The 15,476-nt window shown below is 53.5% G+C and overlaps 1 protein-coding gene across 3 annotated transcripts in view; it reads right to left on the bottom strand.

Moving 5' to 3' along the window:
• Nucleotides 1-3,313: 3,313 nt before the first annotated feature.
• The window catches only part of ST8SIA5 (ST8 alpha-N-acetyl-neuraminide alpha-2,8-sialyltransferase 5), a 64,172-nt gene continuing 52,009 nt past the window's right edge, over nt 3,314-15,476 (bottom strand). For all 3 annotated transcript variants that reach the window (XM_072829497.1, XM_072829495.1, XM_072829496.1), the window contains one exon: nt 3,314-14,559. In XM_072829497.1, coding sequence (XP_072685598.1) covers nt 14,091-14,559 — 469 coding nt within the window. In that variant the 3' untranslated portion in view covers nt 3,314-14,090. The remainder of the gene's footprint in view (nt 14,560-15,476) is intronic.

Below are 15,476 nucleotides of genomic sequence, written 5' to 3' on the forward strand. Positions count from 1 at the left end.
ATTTTCTGTAGCCACCTGTGTCCCCACCATGGGGAGACATCTCCGACCCCAAACATCACCCAGGAAAGATCGACATCACCTCCCGCCCTGTTCCGCTGAGGGACAGCCCTGCAACCGCTCCAAGTCCTCCGGAGGGAGAAGAGCGAAGTTCTATGGTGGGGGATGCTCGCCCCCTGCTGGCAGCGAGGAGTTTGACCTCTGCTGTTAATGCTGCCTTTTGGGCTCCTTAAAGATTTTTTAAATACAGAGAAATGACTAGGTTTACTCTGGGAAATCCTATACGTCCAGACAAAAAAATAAAATGATCATTTTGCATGATCGCCAATTCAGATAAAAAAAACTATAAAACATTCTGTATGTTGGTAAATTGAACACCAATAAAAAATCAATTTATTAAAAAAAAAAAAACTATAAAACAGGGCAGCCCCGGTGGCACAGCAGTTTAGCACTGTCTGCAGCCCTGGGTGTGATCCTGGAGACCCAGGATCGAGTCCCACATCGGGCTCCCTGCATGGAGCCTGCTTCTCCCTCTGCCTGTGTCTCTGCCTCTGTGTGTGTGTGTGTGTCTCATGAATAAATAAATAAATGATCTTAAAAAAAATAAAACGTATATTGGACTGTTGTTTCAAAAAAAATTGAAATCAAGATAGTTTTAGAGACTCCATGGCATTAAAACACAATGATTAAGAGAGCAGGGTCTGAAACAGTACCAGGGGTTGACAGGGACACGGAACAACTAGAACTCTCACACCGCTGGTGGCAGTGGTAAGTGGTACAGCCACTCTGGAAAAGTGTTGGCACCGTTTTATAAAGCTAACCAGACACTTCCCACGCCGCCCCGGAATCCCACTCCTGGGTATCTACCTAAAAGGAGTGAAAAGATCCGTCCACACAAAAGCTGTATGCGGATGTTCATACGAGCCTTATTCATAATAACCAAAACCCAGAAACAACTCGGATGCCCATCAACTGGTACAACTCAACCATAAAAAGGGAGAAGTCGTGATACCTGCTACCACACAGATGAATCTCGAAAGCATCAAGTGAAAGGAATCAGTCAGAAAAATGTGCATTTGGTCTGATTACGTGGATATGACTTTCCGGAAGATGTAAAGGCAGACCAGGGGTTGCAGGGGCCGGGCGGGGGAGCAGGGTTGCCAGCAAGGCCGTGTGAGGAGGCAGTGCTTCGCTCCAGGGCTCCCCCCTCTCTCTCTCGCTGGCTTGGCTCATTTGCTGGCGCTCCGCGTCCAGGCGAGAGCCCGCCTGTATAAGTCCCACAGGCCACTGACTCAACCCTCATCCCCAGCTCTGCGGCGTTAGGACCCCGTGGGTGGTTGGCTGGGTGTGTGCTCAGGCCAGGCGTTGCAGACCTACTGTCATCCCAGGCAGGGCCAAGGCCACTGCCGGCCACCTCCTCCAACCAGGCTTAGCATCCCCCAGGCTTAACTGTGCAGGGTGGTTATGCGCCCTCATGGGTAAAGCTGATCCTTGGATTCCCATCAGTTTCTTGTCTACTGATAAAAACCCAAGGAGCAGACATGGTAATTACGGGAATCACAAACCCCTGATTATCGAGAAGAGGCTGTTTATCCCGTGGGCCATTTATACATGCGCACATTTGCACGTTACATATGCACATGAAATGACCTTACTGCCCAGCCTCATTCCCCTTCAAGGGCATCCTCCTGCTGCTGAATGGATTCTCCTAAAGATTGCCTTTGGTCATGTCACTGTCTGGCCTTCACTTACACCTCAGGGCAAACAAATTTTGTCAGCCGAGACTCTGGATCGCATGTAACAGGAACGAACACTGGCTTGTTTAAGTAGAAAAAGGATTGTTTAAAAAGTCAGTGTTGGGGGCAGGAGATCTCTCGGACTTCCCATGAGGTCTTAGGAGGCTGCACCCGAGAAGGGACACCTGGAAGTGCCCTGATCTGGGGAGGCCCTGGTGTCCCCAGCACTGGGCCTAGAGAGGCAGTTTGTACCAAGGTTCAGCACTGGCCTCTGCCGCCCCTGCCCGTGCCACCCCTTGCCAGAACAGACTCCGCTGCCTTCCACCAATTCAGAGTCAGGGGCTTGTGCGTCTGATGGGCTGAGACTAAGTCATGGGCCTACACCTTGCTGCAAAGGTGGCTGGGAAAGTATTTGGCATTTCAACTCTTAATGTTGGGAGCTGTCCTCTCCTCAAACTTTAGAAGGGCGCTCAGATGCAAGGCTGCCGAGGGAATCACCAATGTTCCTGACACGAACCCTGGCGCTTCAAGCTGACATTGGAGGCCCTCTGTAATTGGACCCCACCTCTCCCTTCAGGGGGGTCACACATCCCTGGTGTGTTCCTTCTGCAGGCCTTAGTCCATACACTCCGATGTTAGAGCTGCGGCGTGCACTTCTGTATCAGCCAGCTATTGCTACGTAACGAGCAACCATAAAAAATAAAAAAGACCCTGGGTAATGCAAGCATTATTTCTCACATGTCTGGAGCTTGGCTGGGGTGACTCGCTTACCCTGGGCTCAGCTGGCAGCTCTGCATCAAGGTACAGGACTGGCCGGACTTGGCTGGGGAAGCTCTGTTATGTGTGGGTTCACTCAAGGGCCAGGCTGAAGGAGCAGCCCCTGCCAGAAAGCTCTTTCCGTGGCTGTGGAGGAAGGGCAAGTGGGGTGACCTTGACGCTGCAGGCACGCTGAAGCCCTCCACTCGCATGGCAGCTTTCGGCTGTGCAAAGCAACACACATGGCCGAGTCCAGAGGCAAGGGCCGTTAAGATCTCATAGCTAAGGGTGTGGATGTGGCAAGGGGTGAAGAACTGGGATCAGTAATTCAACATACCTGGCCCCTCTCCCTCCCACCAGCCCGCACTCCCTTCCAAGGAAGTCATGTGTTCCCCAGTACCCCCTAGAGCATGCATGTGGCCCTCAAGACGTGATCAATGAATGAGCCGATCACAAGTGTGCGTGTGTTGGGGTGAGTGGGGTGTAGAGAGCACATGTAAGTAGGAGGAACCTGAGTGTGTGGCCTGAAAGGTCTGGGTCCCACCTGTGGCTCCCCACCATCGCGTATCCCCAGTTTCTCACCCGCGGCAACCAGTGAGTCGGCTATCTCAAAATGAACCATCTCCTATTCTGGAAGCAGGGCCACTGATGCAGTGGCGTGAGGTTGCTGGTTTTCCTGTTTCACTAAAATGTTAGTTCCCATAGCCACTTTAGTCTCCCAGGGATATTTAAAAAGCTCACCTTCAACCCTTCCTGCTCAGTCTGATCCATTCTGCTCAGAGCCACCGAGGGATTTGTACTTAAAAAGAAATCAGATCGCGAGCCTCCATTAAGTGTTTATTAAAGAAATAAATGAACTACATTCAACTTCTGTTCCCCAGCTTATTGATACATTCATCCCTTCATTCAGTCAAAAATATATATTGAACTCCTACTTCCCTGACCCTCAGATTTTTCTTTTTTCTTATGATGACAAGACTAGAATGCAGTGCCCAGGTCTCAGGGCTAACCCTCAGACCACATCCTTAGATTCCACAGTTGCTTGCTTGAGTGTTTGGTGTTATGCCATCATAATAAGAAACATTTAACCTCTTGCAGGTGGCATCCATCCTTGTTGGGAGGGAGGGAGGGAGGAAGGTCAAAGGTGAGCTAAGATCCAGGTTCCGTAGGAGATTGAATGCAGAGTGCATGGGGCTGTGTTCTCCGCTGGAGGGAGCTGGGGAGCTGGGGACAGGGAGGCACTGAAAGGGTCAGGAAGAGGAGAGGCCGGAGCCACAGGCTGAGGCTGGGGCTGCCTGGGGTGTCCACAGGGGGAGGCTGGCTGGCCAAGGACATGTCAGCCCAGGGATGCCAAACATTCCATTTGAGGTTGCGCATTTAGAGATGGCTTCCATCCCTCTTCTCTCCTCCCGTATCACTCTGGGATGCATTATCCCATCACTGACGGTCTGCATCTAGTACCTGAGTGGTTAAGGGATATAAAGCCAAACCATGCTCAGGAGCAAGAGTCTGAAGGCAGAGGGGCCGTGAAAATGCCAGCCTCTGGGAGGCTGCACGTTGTCTTCTCCAATGGGAAAGCATGGGGAGGACTTTGGACTTCCCCAAGTTGCAGATCTGGGGAGTCTTTTCTACAGGCTAGCCCTGGTCAGGCTGTTTGTGCATGAATTTTAAAAACTGTATATATGTCTTACATATATATGTATATAAAATCCTATTTTAAACACACTCATGGAGATTGGCATGGAAAGAATCTTTTTAAAAATTTTATAAGAAGATAATTAGTGCTCAGAGGCCTTTTGATGTGACTCCAGACCTTGACGGCGACCTTGCTTCAAAAAAGTAGGTCTGCATAGCTTCCAGGTAGGGGCACAGCTGAAACACCACCTGCTCCGGCAGCCCTCCAGCTCGCCTGGACTCTTCCTCCTCTGACTCGAGCCTGCGGTGCCCTCTCCACATCCTCCTGCACCCTGTAGGGTGTCACTTCAGCTTCCTACCTGACTGTAGGTCTGGATCTGGTCTCTGCACCCTTCTTGCGAGCCACCTGCTCCCCGGCTCAGATGCAGACAGGTCTTCCCATAAGGACCCCACCGAGGACGGCCCAAACCTGTGCCCAGGGTGGCTGTGAGCCCCTTGCAAGAGCCAGCAGCTTCCTCGGAGTGGGGGGGAGGGTGCTGTGCCTGCAAGAACCCAGCCCCCAAACACACACACACACACACACACACACACACACACACACACTGGGCCACAGCGCAAGAGCCTTTGCTAGATGAACTGTCTGACTGGTTTTATTGGGTGGAAAAGGAGGGCCTTTCAAGCACAGTGACAGATACAAAGTACCCTGATTATACTCTGAGGACAGATCAGTCATCACTCCCAAATCCCTCAGGGACAGCCACACATGGCTGGCGGGGTGCTGCAGGGGTGTGTGATCCCTGCTCCTGAGCAGGGCTGCATGAAGAGAAGGGAGGGCTGGAGCCCCTGCTCCCGGACCCCAGAGGCCACAGGGCCGTGCTCTCCAGGGTGATCAGGGCAGTTGAGGAGCCAACCCAAAGAGCCAGGGCCGGGGGCTGTGTTCCAGCGACATCCCAGTGCCACTCACACCGAGTGTCTCCACGTCCCAGCAAATGACACCCAGGTCTCCCTTCCCTTCCCAGTGCGGCCCAGTGCCCCGTGATTGGGCTCCTGAGAGAGGGGAGCAGGAGCGGCTCCGGGCCCAGGAGCACACGGGGCTCGGTTCGTCCTCCGGCGCAGGAGGCTGCTCAGGGTTGAGTTGGTGCCACCAAACCCTCAGGGACAGACTCCTCGGCCTTCCCGGGACCCACGAGGCAGGGCTTCCTGTGAAAGGACCTGGAGCCTGGCTGAGGCTGCGCACAGCTGTGGGGCAGGGAGCACCGGGCCGCCGGCCAACGGGTTTCCACTGCTCCCCTGTTCACCTCCGTGGTCTGTCCTGGCTTCCTCTGGGGAGCCAGGTGGCCGGGGATGGACCCCAAACTGTAACACTCAACAGCCCAGCAGACGCTCATTGAGATAAAGTGTTGTTTAAAAAAAGATACAATAGATGCATATATTTTAGCCCAAACAATACGGCTTCGAAGAAGAGTTATGGCTTTCTGACGGGAGGGCAGTTGGGTCTGGAAAGGAAATTTGCAGGCCACAGGGAAGACCCTGTCGCATCCCTAAAACATGTGTGCAGGCAAGAGAGCCCCAGGGAGGACCAGCAACCAGGGCAGAAGGACACACTCCCAAGGCAGCCACGGTGAGTCAAGGGTCCCACTGGAGAAGGGGACAGGAGAGTTGGCCCCCATCACCCAGGACCCCAGCAGCCTCCTCCCAATGGCCACAGCACTGGGGGCTGCGTCCCTGGCTCTGAGCTAACTCCGTCTGCAATCCCACTTTGCTCAGGCTGGGGGTGTTGGGTGACTCTGCCAAGCAAAACTGCCTCCACTCTCACCCCCTTGGGTACAGCCAGCAAGTGTCCTGGTTCTGGGGCCCCTGAGCTCGGGACCTAGAGAGGAACGAACACCAAAGAAGATGTCTCCCCCACCCCCCCGCCCCCCAGCAGGGAGTGAGGCTGGGGCTGAGGCCTGGGCCTGGACCCGAGGCCCATCAGCCTGACAACCTCAGACAGAAGGAAGCAGATAAGCCCCAGAGGCAAGAGCAGAGCACGGCTGCCTCCCTCCCAGCCCCCAGCACCAGAACTCCACCACAAATCCCATGTGACCTGGGGCATGCCACCGTCATCTTTTCGGGGCGCAGTCAGGTAGGGAGGCTCCTAACTGCCCCAGCTTCTCGGAATACAGCCAGTCCTGGTGAGAAAGGAGTGAGGAAGGTGTTTGGAAAGCAGAAGTGTTCACCTGTGCAGGGGGGCAGTGGGGAGGGGGGAGTCGTATTCTCAAATTCACAGATAAATCCAGGCTCGGGTCCCGGCAGCACCTGCCCTGGTCCCAGCACAGCAAAGACACCAGAGGTGGAAGCAGAAGTGCAGAAAAGGAACACCCTGGCCCTCGCCCTGGCCCCCACCATGGGCCATGCTGCAAGTCTCAAGGGGGAGGGTAGGTGGAAGCGGTGCAGCGTCTCCTCCTTCCTCCTCACCTCCTCTGCTCTGAAGGGTGGCAAAGATCAGAGGGAATGACACCTAAGTCCAAAAGACTGAGTTTGTCCACCTCATTTATCCTATGCTATCAGATAATGAACTATTGGCCCTGCCTGAACCTCAAGATAATGCAGGGCTAACCTTTTAAGCACCAAGATTTCTATGACTGTTTTAAGTGTTGCGGGGAGGGAAGTAATTCCAAAATGGGTGCACTGCTTCCTCCTCCTTCTTAAACATAGTATACGGCTCGGCTCGGCTCATTTCCCTACCCCCATGTGGTTGAGGACACCACAGGCGAGCAGACCTAAAAAATGCTTCATGACACGCATTTGCCCCTCCACTAAATGGCCTCAGATCACTTGGCGCTTTCTGAACGTACAGTTTTGATCTTTGTAATGTCGTTACTGCTAGCTGTCACTTCTTGCTAGATCCAGGTAGCTGTTGTCATTCTCTTAACTCGCTTTCCTAGGAGAAGCCAGAATCAAGTTCCCCAGAATTGAATTCAGAATTAAGGTGAACCCCACGAGGGATCTGCTGTTAGCACAATATTTGGTCCTAAACAAACAGAGCTTTTTAGCATCTGTTTCAGGGGCTCAAGATTAATTTTCCTTCATCTGAGTCCACAGCTATATAAGGGCTGAGTGAGCTTGCTTGGTTGGGTAAGTGGTCCTGGGAGGTGAGGTATGTTTTGACCTTATTTCGGTAAGATAGGGACCATATTCTCCATGAACAAGTCTCCCAGGTGTTGGGGGGGGGGGAGCTGGAGGGGGGGTCTCGTAAACTTTGCACTTGATCGTGGGATTCTGAGCTGCCTGCCATTTGGATCAAGTTCTCACTGGGACCACACCATTGGGGGCATCTGCAGAGGGAAGGGGCAAGGGGACGTGTCAACCCATTGGAGGAGAGACTGAGACAGGATCCAGACACTACGTAGCTGGTTTCAACTGCAGCCTTTTCCAAAGGAAGGTGGAAAAGGAAGAGTGTAATGCAGCAGGAAGGGACCTCTACTCCCTGGGTCACACAGGCCATTTCTGTAGCACATCTTCTCACCACTACCTTCCTACTTGTTTTCCGTGGGTGCGGTGGGGGTGGGGACAGATCACTGCACCCAGTTTCCCTACACACACACACACACACACACACACACACACACACACTCCCTGGGGCCCAGGAACGGTCTGTGCCAGAGAGTGCAGTGTGGCCCACCGATGCTATCCGCCTTCCAGCACCGGTCACAGAATGACCTTCCCCTGGTCACAGGTTGGTGGTCCCACACTCCAGAGACATCAACCCCTTAGCTCTGATCACAACTGCATGGTATGGTAATCCCAGGCACAAATAAATTCTTAATCCAGGCCCACTCAGAGCCCTCTAACCTGGGAGAAGAAATATCTATGTACCTTTGGTTTAAAAATATTTCTTAACGTTTATTTCAGTGTTTAAAATGTTCGAAAAAAGAAAAGCTATTTGGTACCTTAAGAAGCCTCAGGCTCCAATCAGCTTTTCCCAACCCCCAATGCAGGGGTGGGGGGTGGGGGTGGGGAATGCAGGAGAACAGGGTCCAGCTAGTCAGAAGATCCTCTAGTGGCTAGGGACTAGTGTCACCATGTCACCATCATCACCATCACTTGGGAGCTGTCTGAGAAAGGCCCAAGCCAGCTCACCAAGTCAGAGACCACAGGGCGGAGGCCCAGGAGCCCCTGAGCGCTCCAGGTGACTCGGACTCTGACAAGGGTTCAAGTTCCAGAACCGCTGCTCGAGAATAGTGGTTCCCAACCCTGGCTACATGTTAGAATCACCAGGAAAGTTTGAAATACCTCGGTCAAACCTCAGACCAACTGGATCTGGGGGCGGGTGGGGTCCCAGCAGAAGTATTTCCCAAAGCTCCTCAGATGACCCCAAAGTAGAGCCAGGGTGGAACCTCTCTGCCTTAGGGCAATGAATCTTAACCGCTATGCAATAGAATCACGTAAGATTTTTAAAAATAAAGACAGGAGGCCCTCTCCCTAAGCCGATCATATCAGATTCTCTGTGAGGGCTGGGACATGGCACAGGGGTTACTTTATGAAGATCCCCAGGTGATTCTAATGCACCCACAAGGCTGAGAACCACAATTCAGAGGAAATAAAACTTTTACCCCAAAGCTGAGCAAGTCATTTTGTTGAAAGAAATGAGTTACTTAGTTGCCAAGGGAACCATCCCCCGAGTGGAAAGAAAGACAGTCACTGATTTCTGGCTTTTGTGCCAAGAGCTACATCAGCGACTGTTTTTTGAAATGAAAAAAGCCGGGAGGTGGGGGGGCTTCACATAAAAGACTATGCAGGGGAAAATATCTAGACTTGAAAAAAGATGGGCAGAGCTGCTGCCTCTCGGGACGCTGTGTAGCCAGGACAGCTGAGGCCTGCTAGCAAAGCAGACCAGGTCCACGCCGAGCCTCCACAAAGGCGCCAAGATCATCAGAAGCCAGGGACAGACCAAGGGCCCAGGACAACTGCTCCAGATGGAAAGGAAAATCAGAATTCTATTACAGAGACACTGGAAACAGTTAACATCATTGAAGAACAGCTTGTACCTGCCTAAATGCTTCTGTGAGAAATAAACCAGTCACAAAAAGACAGATACTGTATGATTCCACTTACGTGAGGTACTGAGAACAAATTCACAAAGGCTGAAAGCAGAGCGGTGGGTGCTGCGGGCCAGAGGCGGGGTGGGGGGGCGGGAATGGGAGTTCTCCTCTGATGGGTACGGAGCTTGTTCTGCAACATGAAAAGTGTTGTGGAGATTGGTCGCACAACAATGTGAATGCACTTAGCACTACTGAACTGTATACTTGAAAAATGGCTAAAGTGGTCAATTTTATGTGCATTTTATCACAATCAAAAATAGGGAAAAAAGTATATCTGATCATATCCAGGCCAAAATGGATTTCATAAATGTTTTAGATTCCCAATTATTTCTTTCGTCGCTAGCTTAATGGCAGGTTATATTTTATACTCATGTTTATACAAAGTGCAGAAGTTGAGTTGTGTGCCATATTTCCACTTTCACTCTTTTCGCACTGAAGTCCCTAGTCTGAGTTTCAAGCCAGACATCACCACTCACTCAGCAGCAGCCACCGAATGGCAGGCATCATGGGGGGTGGTTCTCCAGTAGTTATGCTGACATCGAAGGTGAAAGAAAAGGAAGAGCCAAGGTTGACCCAGTTTCTGGGGAAAGTGCAGGAAAGCCATTCACCAGTGGAGGGATGCGGAAGGGAGGAGGCAGAGGGACCGGTGCTGAGTGTCTAGTTTATGCCGGGTTCTGTGCTAGACATTGTAAGACCCTATTTCACTTGACCTTTGCCACAGCTAGAGAGGCTGGTGTCTTGGCCTCACTCCTCAAATAATGGATCAGAGGATCCAGGGACTTAAGGCAGCTCCCTGGAGGTCACCCAGCTAGTACATGGTAAGAGGGAACCCTGAAGCCAGGTTGTCCTTTCAACTATGTCAGCTGAGGACACGATGAGATTGGAGATGCTGCGCAGGTACAGACGTCCAGGAGACTGTGGTGAGTGTGCTTCTGATGCTCTAAGGGAGACCTGGCTTGCAGGTAAGGAGGCTGAGACACAGGGACAGGACAGGGGGTGTGAGGAGGTGAGATTTCTGCAGGAGCACGCCTGCTGAGAGAAGAGAGCCCTGAAGAAGCCTCACAGGAGGTGAATCAACAAAGGGGCCTGAGAAGGAGCATTCAGAGACAGAAGGAGTCAGGGGAGAGTGGTTTGTTAGGCAACAAAGGAAGAGAGGCCTCAAAAGGATGGTGAAGCCACCACCACTACCCCCATCACATGTCACGTGAACGTCAAGGATGAGGCCTGAGGAGCGGCCACTGCTTTGGCCATCACCAACCTTCAGAATTCCAGCTTAACTCCGGTAGGCCCTGTCCTCTTCCCCTGGTAACTGTCCTGGAGTGCAGACTTGCCAACTCCCTGCACAGCTCCTGTGCAGCATGTGGGCTCTGGACTCCGCGTCTGGACACCCTCTGGGGAGGGCACAGGCTATGATTTGATGGTTGGTCCCTGGCACCCAACACAATGCCTGGCACAAAGTAAGTGCTCAGTAATTACTTGTTGAGGGCCCAGCTGAAGCCAGCCCTGTGCCCTCCCTCAACCAAAAAGAAGCGCTGCCCCCGCTGGCTCCCCCCACTCAGCAGAGTGCAGGGCTGGGGGCTCTCTGCTCTCTGCAGCACCAGGTGACCAGCCAGCAGAGTCGCCCCAGCAGCTTTGCTGCTGAGTTTCACAGGCTGCATCTGACCTTGAGCCACCTTCCGTTCTGCTTGGCTAAGCACTGAGTCATTTACTTGTTTTTGCTGTCTTTTAACCCTGGAGCAGTGAGTTTAGCACAGAGAAGACATGAGGGTTGTTTTATTTGTGGGAAATCGATTTCCCTCAAATGAGAATTTAACTGGTAGTCTGCATTACCCCATGGTACGGAGTTGGAGGAGCAGGGAACAGAGCAGGGGGGCTTCCTGAGTCAAGGCCCACATCCCTTGGAGCCTTTGAACACAATTTTTTTCCCACAAACACCGACTGCAGGAGAACAAGCATGGCCTGGAAGTCAGGAGAGTGGATGAGTCCCAACTGAGGCACTCGCTGGCCATGGGACTTGGGCAAGTCACTCAACATGTTGTCACCTAACATGTATGCTTTCTGGGCATCTCCCCTCACCTACAAGATGTAGAGATGATCTCAGCTCCCTGCAGGGCTGGAGTGGCACCCATTCTACCACGGGTGGGTGAGTGTTGCTACAGTGGATGCGGGTGGGGGACACCTCCAAGCAGAGACTGCCTCCCGGACCCAGGACAGCCTCCCAGAGCATTTGTTCCTGGAGCAGGGCCCAGTAACACCCTGCAGAGGCACCTCCATCAGGATCCCTCTTGTTCCAGCCCTCATGACACTGGCTGAGAAGCAGCTGAGACAGACGAGCATAGGCTTTGGGGTTCCACAAACCTGGGTGCGATCTCCTCCATTGGGTGCCTGACCATGGGCAAGTCACTAGATCACTGTGAGCCTCCAGTAGGAGCCTCCTTACCTAAGGGGGTCTTGTGAGGACCACAGGAGATAATTGCAAAGAAATGTGCTGGGCCTGACGTGGAATGAGAGCACACTGAATGTTAGCTGTTATAATAGTAAACACTACTTGTGGCTCAGATCTGTATATCAAGGATGCCTCCAAAAACAAATTAGAGGTTGTAAAGACCCTAGAGATCTCTCGTAAGCCTCTAGTTGTAAAGATGAGGCAATAGGCCTGTGGGGAGAGAAGAGACTTGCCCTAATACCCACAGGCAGAAATGGGACCATGAGTCCCGACTCCTCTATGGAGTGAATCATGAGGTTCTATCCCCCGCTCCTACAAGGGCCCTGCTGGGGCAGACACCAACCCAAGGCACCCCCAAGCAGTGGGAATCCTGATGTCTGATTGCCACGGCTCCTGCCCCCAAAACACTTGGAACAGAAGTGTCACCCAGGGGCTCTGTTCAGTAGGTCACCCCTCCTTCTAGGTCTGTCTCCTTAAATGAGACAAAATGGTCTCTAGAAGCCTCACAGTTCTGACATTCCACGGTTTCAAGAACTGGGCTCAATTAACCACAAACATGCAGATGGAAACCTCAGCTAACTGGAACCTTCCCCAGAAGTATCTTCCTTGGGAGGGACAGACAGACCCCAAGAAAGCCTGGTCATCCCCAGGCTCACACAGCTTTTCCCAGCATATGGCTCACTAGGGTCTAGTTTGTCTCACTGGCTACTTCCCTGCTCTACAGACAAGCAGCCCAAGGCTTGCCCAGTAAGGACCAGGGCTCAGAACAAAGGTGGAAGGTCAGCCTCCAGAACAGGGTTATGCATGGAGCATACCCTCCAGGAAACACAAGCCCAAACCAAGGAATTAGCCAAGAAAGGAGCCCTGGACCAGCAGCCTGGAGGCCCAGGGCTGAGCCCATGCTCTCCTCTGTCTCTCCCTGGCTGGGCCTGCTGCTCTGCCTATAAAATGCAGTCACCAGATTGTGCTCCCCACTCCCAGCTGACAACCCACAGCTCCTTGCCCTCCTTGGGCTGGGCTGGGGTATGCCCTCCACCCCAAGAGGACAGTGACTCTGCCTTTATTGGTCATCCTGTCTTCCCAAGCCCACCCCCAGACCCAAGCAGAATAGGCTTCTGAGAAAAGGCAGGAGGGGCCTGAGGTCCTCCAGAACTAACATTCCCCGAAGCTAGGTTCTAAGGCAAGTCTCCGTGGGTGTCTATCAGGCAGGACCACACTGATGGCCCAGACAGCATGGGGGAAGCAAAGACAGTGAACTTCAGAGGCGAAATGCCATGCTAACTCCTTTCAGCCCAGGCACAGTTAAATTCCCAAAGCACAGGCTCCGGGGGTCCATGGGTGGGGAGGCCACCAGGTTGCATGATGCGGGAAGTCCTGCCTTCACAGTGGAACCCTCAGTGATGCTGGTGTTGGAGGCCGTGAGGCACTTCCATCTGCGAAGCTCATCAGTCACATCTCAGCGCTTTCCAGCCTGGAGCCTACAGTTTCAGCTCAGGAACACAATGCAGCAGGATTCCGCAGGATTCGGGAACAGAAAGAGGAAGGGATCTTATAAATAACTCCTGGTTAAAATAGAGCTGAAAATAAGGAGACTGGAGAGGAAGCATATTGCGAAGCACAGATTAAGTCAATACCATTGACCTGAAAACCTTCGTGCAAATGGCTGGTCCTTGTCATTAGGAGGATCAGACACAGGATTGGACTTGGAGGTGCCGAGACTGTGTGTGTGTGTCTGAGGATGCGTGTGAAAGAGCGTGGCTCTCAGTTGACAGTGTTGAGGCGAAGATGCTAAGACACGGGGCTTGCATTACATCTCATGGTGTCACTTAAGGGACTTACATCAGCTGGAGTGACCTTGATTAAACCCTGGACCTCCCTAAGCCACTGTATCTGTCTTCATGGGAAGGTCCGGCTGCTGGGTAGATCTGTAAGCTCAGAGGTTCTAGATAGCAAATCACGGCTGGGGCCTCGGATAAAACTCAGGAAGCCAAATCTTGACCGTGCTCACATGTTCAGTCTCCCTCTTTTCTGTCCTTCAGGGCCTTCCCTCAGCAGTGGCAAGGCCACTACAGTGTGTGCTTTCCCGAATGCTAAAATTAAGTGCAAATGTGCTTTAGTCACTTGCAACCCCCAAGGCCCCATCTTGAGGCTTGGCTCAGCAGCATGCTCCCAGTGGGCAGGGTGGGGACACGGGGACACCCCTGCCCCTGCCAGCCGAGGCCAGGATGCTTAGCACAGAGCCGATTCTACCCGGGGCCTCCCCATCCCTGCCTCCTGGCCCACCCACCCAAACAGGAAGCTGAACGCCCCGAGGTAGTGACAGCCCGAAGGCCAGGCGCCCCCCACACTGCCCGGCGCAGGAAGGAGAGGAGGAAGAGGAGGAGCGCGTTTCTGCTCGCCCGGGGGTGCCCGGTGGCGGGCCAGCGTGCGCCGCCCTCAGCAGCAGCTGCAGGTGCCTGTGTGCACGCGCAGGATGCCCCGGCTGTGCAGGTGCAGGAAGTTGAAGATCTCGGAGGGCATGGCGTGGAAGCCGGGGCGGGGCTTGACGTTGTCGTAGTAGTGGTGGGTGATGTAGAGGCCCGAGGGGTTCATGGGGAAGGCCCAGAAGCCGAACAGGTGCACCTCCTCGCAGAGCTCGAGCGCCGCGGTGGCCAAGATGAGGCCGGTGCTGATGCGCTTGGCGCGCACCCCCAGGCTGAGCCAGTAGCGCGACACGTTGACCAGGTACTGCGGGTGGAAGTAGTACACGGCCTGCGGCGACTCGAAGTCGTCCAGCACGTACTTGACGCGGATGGACACGTCGGTGTTGCGCGTGTTGTAGAAGGCGGGCAGCAGCACCGACGCGTTCTCGTACACCTGCAGCACCCGGTAGAAGGGCCGCCGCCACTTCTCCAACTTGTGGAACCTGGGCGGAGGCCAGAGCGAGACGGTTGGGGGCCAGGTCCCCAGGCCTGGGCCCGGGAGCCCCTGCTGCCCCCACCTGGCACCCCGGGCCTGCGGAGAGGCCCATCCCGCTCCCCACCCTGTCACTCACCTCCGAAGATGAACGCCCTGCCTCTCCCAGCCGCCGCTCTATTTGTGTGCGGAGCTCAAAGGGACAACAGTGTAGGGAGGGCCACGCTTCACCCCAAAGGACGAGGGTGCCCCAGGGTGGGCTTGGTGGGGAAGTGGAGAGGAAGCAGAGGCTCTCCCTGGAGTCCTCAGGGCGTTCACCTGTACTTTCTTTCCCAAGATCCCCAGTGAAGTACGACAAATGAGCCCACGTGTCCTCTTTGCCCTCCTGCCCCACAGCCCTCACTTACCTTTTTCTTCACATTAAAGAGCTCCCCCCCACCCCACCCCCCACCCCTGGTGGGCTCATCTCTCTCCTCTCTGATGCTCTTTTACTTTGCTGACTCAGTACGTGCTGCTGGCCATTGCACCTGATTTACCAACTCCCCAGCCTCTGGTCTCTGGACTGTTTTCCCTTCCACCCCCAGCCTGACCTGGATGGTGTGATGATGCCTCTGGTTGGAATTTTAACCCAATAGCACCCTTCCCCGAGGCCTCCCAGACACATGGACCCCAGGAGGGGAACTGGGTAGGTCCTGAGATCTTTGCAGGAGGCCTCTTCCCAGAGCTGCAGGGACATACCAGCATGGGGAGCTGCCTGCCCCATCACCACTGGAAAGCTTTATGGCCCATCTACGTGAAGACTGTCTAGTACTGGTGCTGTCCAAGGAAAATACAATATAGGCCACATATGTTATTTTAAATGTCCTAATGACTACATGTAAATAAGTAGAAAGACATGGGTGAAATTAATTTTTATCATCTTATATT

This window comes from Canis lupus, chromosome 6 (genome assembly GCF_048164855.1).
Source record: "Canis lupus baileyi chromosome 6, mCanLup2.hap1, whole genome shotgun sequence".
Classification (NCBI taxonomy): Eukaryota; Metazoa; Chordata; class Mammalia; order Carnivora; family Canidae; genus Canis; species Canis lupus.